This window comes from Fundulus heteroclitus, chromosome 7 (assembly GCF_011125445.2).
Source record: "Fundulus heteroclitus isolate FHET01 chromosome 7, MU-UCD_Fhet_4.1, whole genome shotgun sequence".
NCBI classification, from domain to species: Eukaryota; Metazoa; Chordata; class Actinopteri; order Cyprinodontiformes; family Fundulidae; genus Fundulus; species Fundulus heteroclitus.
The window spans coordinates 16,868,752-16,885,428 of NC_046367.1; the positions used below are offsets into that span (position 1 = coordinate 16,868,752).

General features: G+C 41.5%; 1 protein-coding gene across 1 annotated transcript in view; it reads right to left on the minus strand.

Annotated features, from left to right (window-relative positions):
• The window catches only part of itgbl1 (integrin, beta-like 1), a 74,891-nt gene that overhangs the window by 7,054 nt on the left and 51,160 nt on the right, over positions 1-16,677 (minus strand). The window contains exon 9 of the mRNA XM_036139059.1: positions 4,179-4,325. Within this exon, the coding sequence (XP_035994952.1) occupies positions 4,179-4,325 (147 nt within the window). The remainder of the gene's footprint in view (positions 1-4,178; positions 4,326-16,677) is intronic.

Here is a 16,677-nt window from a genome sequence, read left to right on the forward strand (position 1 = left end):
AGTGTTTCGTCGTGTGGCGTCATTAGTTGCTTAATGATACAAAATAAAATGCAATGACAGTTTGAAGCACTTTATTCAAAAAGTGCACAGTACATCTGGCAACAGGGAAAAGCTGGACAAGCTGCACTTAAGTATCGCTTTTGTTCTGAATAATTATGTTTGAAGCGTAAAAGATGTCAAAATGATCTGCAATACTTTGAAACTGTATTAATCCCCGTTGACATTTTAATGGGATTTACGTGACAGACCTAACACAAAGTGGCACATAATTGTAAAGTGGAAGGGGGAAACACAACATGATTTTCAATTGTACTCTAAAAATGACGTTGAGTCGTGTGGCGTGCATTTGTCTTACCTTACCTCTGAAAACCCAATATAAAATCAGGCAACCACTTTTCTTCAGGAGGAATCTTATTGGTAAATAGAGTCCTGCTGTGTAATTTAATCTCAATATGAGATGCAGGTGTTCTGTCAATACCTCAGAGGGTTGTTATTATTAGTGAAGAAACAGCATCATGGAGACTAAGGAACAGTCAAGCAGTCAAGTCATGGAGAATTATGTGCTGTGTTTTAGACCAGGTTTAGATTTTTTTTTAAAAATAGAAATAAAAAAAAATCAATATCCCAATGCTTCAAACATCTAATCCAGTTCTATTCAACCAACTGTCCAAAAAACGATTTGTTCAGAATAATTAACAAAACGTACAGGCAGGCAGGCGAAACAAGGATCAGGAAAATGACAATGACTGTCTGTTTATGTTGCACTTTTATATTGTTCATTCCTAGAGCCTTGTTTTTGTCACCAGTTTAGTTCTGTTTAGTATTTATGTTATCAGTGTTTTCTTATATTGTTGGATCCAGCTCCCATTTGTGTTAGCTTCTGTACCTTATTAGTCTGTAGTCTTATTAGATCTGTTCCTTCTAACTTTAGTTAGATTCTTCTCCATATCTGACCATCATCTTGTTCCCTGTTAGGTTCTGTTATTTTCCCTACTCTTGCCAGCTCATTGTCCCCCTCTTCCTGCTGCCTAATTTGCTCATTCAGTTCACCTGTGCTTATTTAATCCGCCTATTTTGCCCTCCATCTCTTCCCCTATGAGTTCAGCCAGCTCTGTCACACACACTGGCAGGTCCTCCATCTTCATCCACATTACTACTCTGCTCTGGTTGTATTGTTACCGTGTTCATTGTTTCTGTTACCCTGCCACTCTGTAAGCCTTGTTTCTTCATCTAATAAATCACCATCATTCAACAGGCCACTCCAGAGCTCTGGTCTGGTCTGCTTTGATCCGATTCCATGAAACATGACAGGGGAAGGCAGGTGGAGCAATTTGCACAGGTGAAAGGTGTAATGGTAATTAAGCTGAGGGAGAGAGCACAATGATCTTACAGGGACAGGAGGAGAGCAGACCCTAACAGGAAGCCATGGGGAATAAACAGATGAGAAAGGAATAAACTCGCTGACGGAACTGACGATAGACAGGAAAATAAGGATCTAACAGAAACAAGAATTAACTATTTAAATAATGAGCAGAAACTGACTAATGACTGGAACCAAATCTACAGATGATAAACAATACTAAAATGTGAAAAAAAACAAACAGAACAGCACAATCTCCAGGAAAATCAACCCCCTGGGCATCGTGAAACAAACAAGAATTAACTAAAAAAATCTTAATGAGCAGACGACTAACCAATGACCTAAAGCGCCTAAAGAAAGGAACTACAGAGGTGAAAACACTAAGAGAACTGCAAGAAGTTTAGTCAAAGACCTGGGGATCGTGACACAATCACTCTGAAGGAGCTTCAGGGTTCCACCAAAGAATAAAAAAAGCCATAAATGTCTTGTTTGAGATTGCCACAAGACATGTAGGAGGTATGCATACAGGAAAAGGAGCTCTTGTGATAGGAGAAATGTAACTTTTTGACCTACATGCAGAACAATATGCCTGACAGATAACTAACACTGCACAACACTCTAAACACACATCATCACCATTTTGTGATGCCAGCATTATCACTATGCAATGGGGATGCTTTTCTTCAGCAGGGACAACGAAGTTTGTGAGAGTGGGTGGCTTGACGGATGAAGCTACATGTAGGACAATTGTGGAAGACTTTACACGGGGACAGAAGTCCACCTTCCAATAGGACAAAAACCCCAAATTGACAACCAGAGCAACAATGGCATGATTTCAGTCAACTGACATTCATGGGCTAGAACAGCTCAATGAAAGTCCAGCACCAAATCCAATTAGGAACTGGGGCAAAACTTGAAATTCATGTTCACAGACTTTCCCCATGTAAGTTGCCTGAGTTTGAGCTATTTCAGGAAGAAGAATATACTTTTTTTTCTCTCGATGTGCACTCTGGGTAGACATATACTTCAAAAGAACGGCAGTCATATTTGCAGCAAGAAGAGTTTCTGAGTATTGACTCAGGGACACTGAATACTTTTTCATACCAAGCTTTTCAGATTTTTATTTGTAAGAACAAATTAAAATCATGCATGTTTCTTTCAACTTCACAAATATGCCAAACTTTAGTCACAGGTTTGGCCTATTGCATAAAATTAGCAGAAAAGACATTAGGTTTGTGGTTATAATGTGGCAAATTGGGAAAAGGTTCATAATGGGTGAGTCATTTTGCAAGGCACTGTAAATGTAGTCCGTCATCCATTGCTGGACAAGAAAAAAGGATCAAAGACATTGTTACAGGGAAAGTAAAAGACAACAACTCAAGGATTTTAACATGTAAAAGAACTGGCTTTGCAAGGTTCAAAAATGTTTTGAATCTAGCATCAAATGCAGAAGACTATACCGCAAAATGTCCTTCATATCATCACTCATTACACAAAGATGAAATAAAAATGGACAGTTTGTGGGCATTAATTTCACCCCAAAAGTCACGGACAGATAAAATATGTAAACTTAGGGGTTTTATATTATTTTACCATGATAGCTGTAATAGCTGAATTATTTTTCTAATCCAATGATAACAATGTGGTTTCAATAATGTCAAAATGTTTATAACGCATGTTTTTTACACTTTATTTTTGATGTATACCATCCCTGCGTTCTACTGCACTGTTTTATACTCACTGCACATTAAAGGAAGACTTCTGTCACATCTGTCAAAGAAAAAAACTTGGCTTCAGAGTACAGATCTGATCTTAATCTTCAGAGATTTCTTGTAAAACACTGCTGTTGGATTAAATATTTGGCATCAATAACCTGGAATCTGAAGTTAATTTCCTTTTGCACAGTATGGGTTCGGTAGACATAATGAATAGAAGACAGATTCCAGCTGTGTTCTAGATTTAGACAGTTCGACTGAGCTGTAATTTTGAAATGTATACTGCAGCTCACAAAAATCCAGACAGTTTTTAATTAACTGTGTCTTCTAAAGCTTGCTTAGAGTAAAACTAGTGTGTACTAGAATGTAGTAGACAAATGGTATATTTGTTGAGGCGCTCTACACTATCTTGCAAATTACCCTTTGGGGAGAAATAAGTCTGTGCAAGTTAAATTGGAGGGTATAGTCATACATAATGGACACCATTGTGGGAAACAGATCAATTTCATAACCCAATCCTAAAAACAGTTTAACATTGTGCAATCTGCCCAAACGTGGCACAGCAAATTTTTATATTAAAAAAAAGCCTATAAGGGCATTTGGTTTGTTCGTGTGTGTGTGTGTGTGTGTGTGTGTGTGTGTGTGTGTGTGTGTGTGTGTGTGTGTGTGTGTGTGTGTGTGTGTGTGTGTGTGTGTGTTGCCCTGTGATTTACTGGCAACCTATACAGGGAGTTCCCCCTCTCTTCCGCAAAAAACTGCTTGATGGACGGTTGGATGGATGGATGGACTGCAGCATAATTAGCAATACCAAAATATGTTGACATTAAAAATAAACAAATAAAGTAATTTCTCATAATGGAAAAACTGTGGTAGGGAAGTATTCTTAAAATGGAAATTGTGATAACTTCCATTTCTGCAGATCTTAAAAATTGCAGTAATAATTAACATCTTCAGCCTTCTTTGTAAGTTACATTATTCAACAATATTTTGATGAACCACTTTTCTCAGCAAGAATGTATACGTTGTTAAACATAAACCTTGACAGCTAACTGTAAACAGAAAAGATTGAAAGATAGAGAAATATGTTTTTTTTGTTTGTTCACCTTTCCCACTGCAAACTGCTCCATCATCTGTCTCACAAAGCTCCTTACTCTGGGCGTCACTCATGTCACAAGACCTGGGAAACTGGCACAGCTTCCCAAACCAGCCATTCTCGCAGATGCACCGTCCACAAGAACAGTAACCATGACCTGGCAATGAAGGGCAGAAGAGCCTTTATTTAAAGGAGACAGAATAAGGCACAGGATCATGATAAGAAAAAAAAACAGACATTTTTCAGAAGACAAATGAAATACCTCTAGATCAGGAATAAAAAGTTTTAAAGCTGATAAATACAAAGAGCTGACAGCACTAACATTGAACCTTGACACTAATAGGCAGTGCAGGGAGGACGAGCTGCAGGGAGATGAGAGAGACGGAGAGAGCTTATTGTATTTCCCCAGAGGACATGAAAGGAACTGTCATCACTGGTCTTGTGCTGTCCTTAATAAATCTGGTGCTTCAGACAGATGAAAAACAAAGAATTAAAATAGCACGGAAAAATACCCAACATATGACACTTTGGAAGCTAGGAAGGTTCATTAGGGTTGAGGGAGGCAGATGTTTAACGCTAGGCCTTAATTGCTTTTAGCATCATTATAGTTTTGACAAGACCTTTAAAAAACTTATGCCTCCTTCATGTCAAAGCAGATTATTTTATGGTTCAAATAATATCAGATGCAGTCAGTGTTAGAATACTTGGATTATAATTTACCACACTGACATTCATTGTTTTAATATTGTTCATTAGTAATGTATCAAGAAGTAGAGTAAACAGTTTTATACTTTAGTAGCCCTAATTAGTAATCGACTGGCTCAGAACTCCATTTCCACTGCCCGATAAGTTAGCGCATCATACCTATTATCTACACACTAACAGGTCTCCCTGACAACAACGCACTTTGGCAGGAAAGTTGTTACTTTGGGAAGAAGACACACTTTGCTTTTGTCAATATGTTTGAGATGTCTAAAAATAAAATTATAGGAAGCAAAAAAGGTGTTAAATGCTTTTACAAAGAATATTCTATCAGCAACGGAGGCAAGTTGGCTGTTTTATTAATAGATAAATTGGATAAAACTGGTGTCAGCAGGTCAGAAGTTTATTAAATCATTGATCAGAAATCTGCCAATACATCTGAAATCAGTGCATATTCAATTCAATTTTATTTATAGAGTGCAAATTCACTACACTTGTCATATCATGTCACTTTACAAAGTGAAATTCAATCAAATCATCTAGACAGATTGGTCGAAAAGTTTCCTATTGTTGAACCAAAGTTTCCAAGTTGAACCAAAAATAAAACAAATAAATGTGGTTTATTAAATGTAATACCTCCAAAACTTTGATATTTAATTAATTGATTTCTGATAACCAGATTGATTTATTTTGTCTCACAGAAACCTTGCTGCTAGAGGACTAGGTTAGTATAAACGAGTCAACACACTCTAATTATTTTAATTTCCACATCACCAGAACTACGGAACGAGGAGGAGGAGTAGCAACCATTCTTCAACTTTAAAGAGTTTGTCCCCCTTTTAATCTTCTCAGTATCACAGAAATACACAACAGAGGGCAGCAATGTTATTTCTTCCCATTCACAAATTGATGCCTTTGTTGAGGGTGTTACTTCCTTGTTGCATGTTGCATTGGACAACGTAGCCCCCTTGAAAAAGGTGATTATTCACAGGAAGCTGGCTGCCTGGTGTAACTTAAAGCTGTGTTCTTTTAAGCACAATGTTAAGAAATTGGAGAGAAAATGGCGCTGTAAATATCTAGAGGAATCCTATCTAATCTGGAAAAACAGTCTACTGTATAAAGTCTACAGTCTATTGGATAAAAAGAGTCTTCGTGGAGTTAGAGCAGCATATTTTTCATCATTAATAGAGGACAATAAAAACAATCCTAGGTTTCATTTTAGTACAGTTGCCAAACTTACCTAGAGTCATAGCTCTGTTGATCCACCCATTGCCATAGATCTCAGCAGTAATGACTATGGGATTCTTCATAAATAAAATCATTGGCATCCTCCCAAACATGATTACCTCGTCCTCAGTAAGTGAGGCAGTGTTGGAGGATTCTTTAAAACCTGACTGGTGTTTGGACTATTTAGCCCAAGTAGAGCTTTCTGAGCTGTCTAAAATGTTAGCTTCATATAAACCTTCAACTTGTATTTCAGACCCAATCCCAATCAAGTGATTTAAGGAGATATTCCCTTTGATCAATGGCCTTATTTTAGACATGACTAATCTATCCTTAGTAAATGGATATGTACCACAGGCTTTTACTGTAGCTGTTAATAAACCATTACTTGAGAAACCCTCTCTTGATCAACATGACTTAATAAATTACAGACCTATTCACAACGGGAAATCTACTGCTCGTCGTAAAATTGTTGTCAGGGAGGATGGGGCACTTTTGCACCTGAACCACTGTTATTCTAGAACCAGTTCAGTGCACATGTTTCCGAACATCTGTTTTTTGTTGTGTGCCGACGCCCTTTCTCACCAGTTTGGGGCACCAAGCATGTGTCATGAACAATGTATTTTACACAACACGGAAGCTACAGTAGGTATGCAACTGCATATTTTTTTTCTATCTGCCTGAGAAGAAGAAGAAGAAAACAACATGGAAGGACATCAGAAGAAGAGCATAGCAACAAGATGGCGGCCCTTGTTGCCCTGCATCTCTTACTTTTTTGTTTACAGAAGTTCCTCGCTATGCAGCTAAAGAGTAGCTTACCAGTCAATGGGGGAGAAGGGAAGACTGAGAACGTGACTCATAAAAGGAGACACCTCCATGAAAAAGAATGGTATGTCCAGAAACCAGGGTTGATACAATGCTAATGCGATGCATTTGTACAAATGTATAAAGATTTTTTTTTCATTTTACCATTATTGGCATTAGAGAAGACGATGAGCTGCTGCTTTTAGGAGGCTGAAATGTAGATGGCAGTGTCTCGTAAAGAGAAGTGACTGCAGTTTGGACCTTACAAAGAAGATGTATTAATAATGACTCTGCTTTATCAGATAAAACTTATGTCAATCCATACTGGTTGACCAGTTAAAGGAAGACATAGAGTCTTTGTTGAAATGATATTTTTAGTAAATATACAGCCTGTTTTCCTGTTGTATTTCTACATTATTATACAAGTATTTTTTTGCCAGGTGAAGAAAAATACAAATAAGTTGAGTAATTTACTTACTGTGTTTGTGTTTAGCACATCCTTGTTGTTTTTATACTGCATTTGTGTTCTAAGACTGAATACTATAATGTAGGGCTTATATCACAATATATTTCCTAATTTCTGTCGGTACGATATAATTACAATATCGATATAAAATAAAAGCCTTAGAAAAACTGCCAAGAATGCCCAAAACAGATGCCTGTACAAATTTATCACAACTATTCTGTCATGTTTATGAAATCCATATATCCAATATAACATTTTAGAAATATTTGCTTTAAAAAAAAACCACATAAAATTACATAAAACCTTGGACATCAGTCAGTGGCATATACTGTCTTGATAGACTGTAATGTATATTAAAATATTGGAAATGTCATATCACCTTTATGACATCTTAAAATAGGCTGAAAAATTATTAATTGCAGGTATAGTTTGTATTTCATTCATCTCTTTCTCTCGCCACCAAGCTTATTGTTTTTTTTTTGTTTTTTTAGTTTGACCAGTCAACAGGCTTTGCCACGGGTGACATCATGGTCCACACAGAAGAACCAGCTATTTTGCAGTGCTTGAATAAATAAAAAAATTGCCTCCAAAACGGCGTTGGTGCAAAAGACCTATGTGATAAACTCACCTTTCACCCAAGTCACAGAAGATAAGGTGATGTGATTAAGTAACTTTTTAACGTGCTCCTTCCAATATCCTCAGTCCCCCAGAAAAACAAAAACTCTATTTGGTTTCAGAGTCGTCAAAATAGATTTCAAAAACTTCTACAGAATGTCTACATCTAGAGCCTTTCCCAATTCCACTCATGTTTTTGCACCTGCAACAAAAGAAACCGCAGTCCTTCTGGCCACAGGGTACCGAGTGTTTTGTCGGGAGAACCTAGAGCCAAGCATCTTTGTGTATTTATAATCATTGTTGGCAGTTGAAAATTATAATAATGTGAAAAAAGTGTAACAAAGAAAACTGATTTGCATTGTGAAATATAACAGCATTGTAATGAAGATGCATGATGGGTTGTCAGCCAACACATAAATGTTGCTGCTCATCACCTCAGATTTATGCTGCTGAAGTCATTTTTTATATAACACATAACTGGGAATGCTCAGTGAATGATCATGAAGTACCACAGCACTCGCATGCTGTGAGAAATGCCAAAACATCTGTCAACTCTTTTGCTCTTCTTCTATTCACGGTGAACACAAACACAGTGACTGAGAAAACTTTAAACACATCATTAATTTGATTTCTAATTATATGTGAGTAGTGCAAAATTGTAGTTTTTTGCACTCTGGACCAGCTGCATTCACTCAGCGACTAGTGAATGCATTTACAAATTTACACAATTGACTTTTCAGGGCTTTTGTGTACAAGTTCTGTTTAGAGTTTTTACATAAATGTCAGCCATTTTATCCAAGTTACTTAGAACATTTTATCAGTTTTATTTTATGTTTTATTCAAGTTGCTTCTAACACTTTTTTTGTTTTATGTATTTATGTTCTGATGCTGAAAATATCTGTTCAGCACTTTGGTCAGCTGTGCTGTTTTTTTAAGTGCTCATTTAAATAAAGTCATCAATTAAATAAAGTTGGCTTGGTTTGGCATAAGAAATACAACAACATATGTCTTAAATTGTCACCTATACGTCAATACTGATCTTAATTACAAAAAAATCGAATAAAAGAACAATGTAGGCTTTAACATGGTTCTGAATAAAGTTGGCCAATTTTTGTTCTTAATATTTAAACACAGCGCTTTGAATGTCTCATCTTGAAAAGCACTATATAAATAAACTTACCTTACCTTACATTACCTTAAAGAGCAATAATGTATTAATTAATTAATTTAATTCCAGTCAGGAGCTTGTTTGATTTAGCTTTGCAATTAAACAAGGTATAAAACATTTGCTCAAATAATCCTGAAAGTCAGTAAAACTCCTGAATTCTGTGGATTTGGCTCAATAGGAACACAAGCCTTATGCCAGCTGTGTGAGTTGCAAGACACTGAACCCCACATTGCCACTAATTTACAGACTATTACCTAAGTGTGTATGTGTATATGGGTTGATGTAGTTTGTAGTTTAAAAGCTAATTCAGTAATGAGTAAAAACAAGAAAACACTGGATTTCATGCAGTCCATTGCCAATGAAGTTACCAGGTATTCTGCTCATGTGGTATATTTTAATTGTATAAGAACAGTGGATTGTTTCAGTTAGATCAAAAGATTCAGTGAGGCATTGCACCTTGTTTTCAGTACCCCAATGCCCTTTGTTTATCTTCTGAGTCAATGTATTTATCTGTAAGATCATGTAATATGTGTATCATGTACTTCTATGAATTCTCTGTAATTCTAAATTATCTGTATATGTTGTGTGCTTCGCCACACAGACAATAGCAAGGACTGGGATCCATATTTGGATACGAATGTGACCAATAAAGCCGATTATATCCTTGTCTCAGAATCAGTTTTATGTGCATGTAAACACAGCTGGTCTGACAAGCAAAAATTTAGTACATCTTTGTTCAGCTAACTTCTGTTCCTTGACTGGACAAGTAACATGATCGGTTTGCTGCTCGAAATAGGCTTTGAAACATAAAAGACTAGATTGTAGCAGAAATTTAGAGTTAATATATATCACTGATGAACGATGTCTGTATAAATCTAAAACTTTCAGAAACTCAGTGTTTGGTTGTCATTTATATTGTTTCAGAATAAAACTTCACAGCTCCAGATTTTCTTATCTAGTCTGACATTATCCACTAAAGGGCCTGCTTTGCTTGCTTTTTTTCTCATTTGACTTCTGAGTTTTGGTCCTGCAATTTATCTAAATTGTTGATGTTTTTTCATCAAGATGCTAATAATTTTTTTCTTCACCAAGCACTCATTTCAATTGAAATTCAATAGATGAACAGCACTGCATTACAAAATGTTTACGTCCCGAATAAGCTTGTTGTAATACAGTGATGTTCATTCTGTTAAGAACTTCTGTACGAGTTTTTGAGTAGGAGTAGAAGGAAAACGAAAGTTACTGCTGTAACTACGGTTCTATGAATCCCGGATGACCGCCAGGGGTGGTGCTTCAAGCACTGAATGATCATTCTTGCGCATGCGCAGGTCGAGTACTAATGACAACAAAGTCACCTGTGACCTGCTGGGGACCCACGTGACTCTATATAGTCACGTGGCACCCGGAGTTCGATCCCTCAATCTTCTCGTGAAAAGCAGAGATTCCGAGGAACCACACACTCTGACGGTCATCCGGGATTCATAGAACCGTAGTTACAGCAGTAACTTTGCTCTATTTCATCCCTACTGGATGACTCTATTTCATCAAGCACTGGATGACTTATATCAACAAGATCACAAGGAATCGGCAACATTCAAGGGACATCCACCTAATGTGATGTAGATGTATGCTGCTCCAGAATTTCTTGAAGGGGATGGGGCGCAGCCACATTCACCCTGTAAAACCGAGTAAAGGTACTAAGTGATTTCCAGGAGGCCGCACGGCATATAACATCCAGCGGCACCCCAATCATGGCAGCAAACAATGTTGACATGGCCCGTGTAGAGTGGCACTTCACTCCTGCTGACAGTGGCCGGTCCTGCAAGGCATAAGCTTTGGAGATCAAATCCACAACCCAGTGTGCAAGTCACTGCTTAGAAAGTGCCTGACCTTTCCGTGAGCCGGTGTAGCAAACAAAAACGCTATTTGTTTTTCGGAAGGATGCCGTGGCATTGATATATGCCTCAAGGGCACAAACAGGGCACAGTGGTTCGGAAGGGCATCCAGTGTCCAACCGAGCAAGATGGAGTGGCTGGTTACCGCCTGCCGCCAGTGACACCTTAGGAATAAATGCTGCGTCAGGCCACAGTGTAACGCCTGAGCCATCAGGATTCCACCGGCAGCAAGGCTCGGCCATCGAGAGAGCCTGCAACTCACCCACATGCTTTGCGGAAACCATCGCCAAAAGGAACACTGTCTTCAGTGAGAGCCATTTGAGGTCTGCTGATGCCAGGGGCTCAAATGGGAGTGATCGAAGAGCCTCAAGCACCAGGAAGAGGTCCCACGCCGGTGCCATAGGGCGGTTGGGTGGATGCAAATGGCGAGCACCCCTCAAAAAAAGCACAACGTCCTTGTCTCGGCCCACTGAACAACTATTCAGCCCGACATGCCAACAGGAAATGGAGGAAAAAGAGGTCAATGTCTGCCCTGCCGAAGACCTTCCAGATGCACTTCACTACCTCTTGGTGAAGCTTCCAATCTCCTGGAAGCGGCTTCTGACGGGATAGAAAATCTGCTGGCATGTTCTCTGGCCCAGGGATGTAGGCTGCTCTGAGGCTGGCCAAGTATGGAGCTGCCCAGGTCAGCAGTCATTGATTCAACCACAACAGTTTCCTTGACCTGGTTGATGAGAAAAACCACAGTGGTGTTGTCTGACCTTACCAGCACATGCTTCCCCTGCAAGCCTGGAAGAAAGCTCTGAAGAGCCAGAAGTACAGCCTGTAATTCCAGGACATTGAAGTGTTCCCTGCTCTGCCACTGGGACCATGTCCCCAGTGTCATTTGACCCCGCCAGGTTGGACCCCAGCTCGTGGAGGATGCATCTTTAAACATAACCTCCCGACGACACGGGAGGGAGCCAAGCGGGAGCCCTGTCATCATAAACGCCCTCATTCTCCACTGGGACAGAGACTGAAGACACTGAGGCCCCACCCGAAGTCTTCTGAGACAATGAGTGTTCTGTGTGGAGTCCAGACCGAAGCTGTTCAACCACATCTGGAGGGGATGCAATGACAGCAATCCCAAGGGCACTATCGGCGGCTGTGAGCATGCCAAAGAGGCAAAGATACCGCACAAGAGGCGGTGCCATGTCGCGTCTGAATTCTGGGAGGATGCTCAATACACTGTTCACCCACTGGGGTGACGGGCAAGCAGTCATTGAAATAGAATCCATGGCAATGCCCAGGATGATTGTCTCCTATGAGGGAGTCAAACTGCTTTTCTCCATGTTCACCTGCAAGCCCAAGCATCCCACATGATGGAGCATTAACTGGGTATCTCGGACCGCCTGGTTCCGTGTCACGGCACAAATTAGCCAGTCGTCCAGATAATGGAGGATCCGTAATCCTTGCACCTGCGGAGGAGAGAAGGCCGTCGACACATCAGGTGAACACCCTGTGAGACAGCGAAAGTCCGAACGGGAGAACCCTGAACTGGAAGTGCCTCCCCTGAAAGGCAAAACGAAGAAACCGCCAATCAGGCGGAGCGATTGGAACATGAAAAAAAGCATCCTCGAGATCTATGGAAGTGAACCAATCACCTGGGGAAATTGCCTGCAATACTTGCTTGGTGGTAAGCATATGAAAAGGCATGGCCTTCAGGCACACATTCAGGCCTCTGAGGTCCAAGACTGGATGTAGGCCCGCGGTCTTCTTTGGAACCAGAAAATATATGGAATAAAAGCCTCTGGATCGCGCCGGGTGTCCACAGGCACTATAGTGCCCTTGGCCAGCAAGGTGCAGATTTCTTGGTTCAGTGCCTGTGCCTTCACTGGGTCGCGGATCACAGTCATCCTGACCCGGCCAGGGTTGGGTGGCCTGCGGCGGAATTGAAGACAGTACCCCCCCAGACAGGGTGGACAACACCCACAAATCCGGGGTGTGGGCAGCCCAGAAGCCGAGCTGTCCTGGGGTAAAATAAATTACTGCAGGCCCTAGAGCGTCATCTGCGGGCCCCCCGACCCCTTGAAGGCTGGGGAAGGCGCCGACCAGACTGCGTGGCACGAAAGGGATGAAATGACCTTGCCCCAGCTTGGTCTCGAGCCTGGTTTCCCTGATCTGGAGTAGGTCTTTGGACCGATGTCTGGGCTGGTACCAGACCCTAGGGTTCAGTGGAAGGAGATGGGCGCAACGGCCTCCGCGAAGGACTGATTGGCGATCGCATCTGCGATGGCCTGACAGCTGCTGCCTTGTTCTAGAGGCCTGAGCTGTACGGTTCAAGGCGTCCAGTGCTGCATAGCCAAAAAGTTCCCCCGGAACTACAGGCAGGGCCCGGAAGGTTCTCCTGCAAGGATCGGTAAGTGGCAGCTGCGGCAACCAGACCTGGCAGCGAGCGTGAACCAGCGTGGACAGTGTGCGTCCAAGCTCCCTCGTCATGAGAGCAAAGGCCTGCAGAGATGCATCAACCAGGCCTTGTGTGGTGTGGTCCAGTGGAACCTGTCTTCCTCCAAGGAGGCCAACAGAAGATGGGACAGAGAGTTCCAAATTCGGCCCATGCAGGCCCCAGAGTCATAGGCCTTGCAGAGAAGGTCGTCAGTAATACGGCACTGGGGGCGCCTATAGCGAGCATTGGGCTGCAAAACCTCATTAGGTGGAATAATAAGAGAGGCAATGCCAGGTTCCACCGCTGGCATCTGCTCCAAGCCAACCCTGGGTGCCTCCTGCATAGCCGCCAGGACCCTGCCATCTGCTGTCAGACGTGAAAGCGCCTTGGTGTCTGACCAGCAAGCATGTAGCTCCCGTATATACTCCTGCGAGGGAGGAACCGCAAAGAGCTGCAGGCTGGGTCTGAGGAACGTCAATACGTAAACAGGCAAGAGCCGTTCGAATGGTGGCTGTCATAGACTCCCCCGTATCTTCCTGGGAGGCAATAGAGTCAGACCCAGAGGCCCCGGAGCCCAGCTCCGGGAGGTCCTCACAGAAATGGGTACCAGAGGCCGCCACCGAAATAGCATCGTCATCAGTGACTGATGCTTCATCCTGCTCTAGAGGGAGAGCCACACTGCGATCACCACCAGTCTGAAAGGACTGGAGAAAGGCCTTCATTTGGGCCAGCTCAGTAGTGAGATGATCCACTTTTATGGACAACCTCCCTGCATCGGTCCATCTGGCTCGCTTCGCTGGCACCGAAGGTACAGCCACAGTAGGCCATTTGCACATCGTCTTTCCCCGGCGGCAACAGGCATAGTGCCCGCCCAGTCAGTAGGTTGCCCCAGCGCAGCCAGCCGATCCAGCCTGACTGACTGGGGCATGACGGAACAGTTGGGGCAGGGGTTATCCGACAGCGCCTCCCGGAGATGTTCCACACCGAGACAGGAGGGACACAAATCATGCCCGTCGTCAGGCTGAAGCGGAGCCAGACAGGTTGAGCAGCACAAATTATCCAGCATCATATTGCTGAAGGCGTGATTAGCCCGTCACCAACAAGAAATCACCACAAGCAGAAAACGCCACTGGAGACTCCGTTGTAGGAGAACTCCCGTAGAGGTTTCGGACTCGCTGGTGGCAAGTCCGATTATTAACCATAGATGAACTCAGCACGAGCAGAAAACGCTACTAGTGAGTCAGACAAACAAACTATAGGAGAACTCAACGCGAGCAGAAAACGCTACCAGTGAGTCAGACAAACAAATTATCGTTGAACTTAATGCGAGCAGAAATACTACTGGTGAGTCAAAAGAGCCACAAAATTACCGTGGTAAATCAACACGAGCAGTAAACTACTGCTGAGAAAAGAACAAAACTTACCAGTCATTGCCACGGTGACTGCACACCTGGCAAGGTGAAAACAGCTTGTGCAGCCCCTGGAGGGCAAAACTTACCCGGACCTCTGACCAAACCCGGTCGCGGGTCTACTAGCAACAAGCAGCTATGATAGCACGTGGTACACACAGAAGCAACCACCTGCGAACAAAGGGATTGAACGCCGGGTGCCACGTGACTCTATATAGTCACGTGGGTCCCCAGCAGGTCACAGGTGACTTTGTTGTCATTAGTACTGAACATGCGCATGCGCAAGAATGATCATTCAGTGCTTGAAGCACCACCTCAGGCGGTCAGTAGGGATGAAATATAACCACATATCAACCTTTGTTTTACCTGGTTTGTTCTAATTACAATGCAGACAAGGAAACCAACCAACAACAGCATATTTGTAGATTTTGTTAGGGTGCCACTCCCTTTAAAATTGCAGAAAAAAGTGTAGACAGTGAACATAAATTATAAAATAAAACGTAGTTATTAGATCTGTTCTCTTATAAAAATAACTTTTTTTAAACATCCACAATAATGTTTTTGTTAATTTGGAGTTATTTTACTGTGAAACCCCTTGTTTGTATGTTGAAATGGCAAGGGGTGCCGTCCAAATGAGTATGCGTCTATGTTTTTAAAGTTTTGGCTTCCATGTGACCTCATGCTGGTTTCTGATTGGTCACTTCAGAACCCTGAGGAAGAAATGTTTTCCTCAGGGTGCAGCTCTCTACAGCATATATATGCTGGGGAGAATGTCACTCACATATATGGAAGCAAACAGAAGAGTCAAACAACAGCAACAAGACAGGAGAGAATGGCGCAGCAAAGGATAATTTTGGAGAGAGGGACAGTCAGTGCGGATGACTGTTTTGTACAAAACAGTCATCCGCACTTAAGCTATTACAGCTGTAAAACATGAAAAATGCCAAAGGGGGTAAATACTTTTGCAAGGCACTGTAGCAGAACGATTGTTATTTTTTTATATATATATATATATATATATAAAACTTTAATTTATTCTCAATCACCTGTACTCATTTTACACGGTTTGTGAACATGCAGAACCCAAAACAAGTTAATAAGGTAACTGAGAATATCTGTGAACTGTAAAAGTGTGTCTCTGGCAGTGGTGCTAGTGGAAAGTTATAAATGAAAGTAAGCCTCTACCTTAGACGGAGAGGGTGACAGCCGTGGCAGACCATGCATGACCACCTCAATCAGTCAGTTTCGGGGAGCAGTTAATTGCTTTGAAGGCTCGACAACCCAGCTCCGTTTAATTAGCGTGCACCTGCCTTTCTCAGAATGTACAGAATTCTCTAGCGTTTATGGAAGGACAGTGAAAGGGAGGTAAATGTTAAACTGATGCAGTAAAGACATGAACTATTGACAGAGAGCTAAAAAATAACAAAGCAAGGGCAAGGGTTTCTTTCTTTGTAATTGCTACTTCAACAGGGAAAAACTATGATATTGCTCTATAAATACTTATTTTCTTTCAATTAAAAACCAGAGATATGAGTTGTTTTAAAGATGTCTCTAAAGCCTTTGATTCCATGGATCAAAACATTTTAATTAAACGTCTAACAACAGTTGGGTTTTCCATATAAATTGTTGGAGGATTTGCAAACCATCTTAAATACAGAACCCAAGCTGTCCAGATAAGCAATCTTATAATGGCGTAATGGCAAGAATATCTCAAATGCAGTTCTTGATTTTTTATGCAGATGACACAGTCGTATATTGCTTTGTGTCTCTGCAAGAGGCGCTTGCATATCTGCAGAATGGA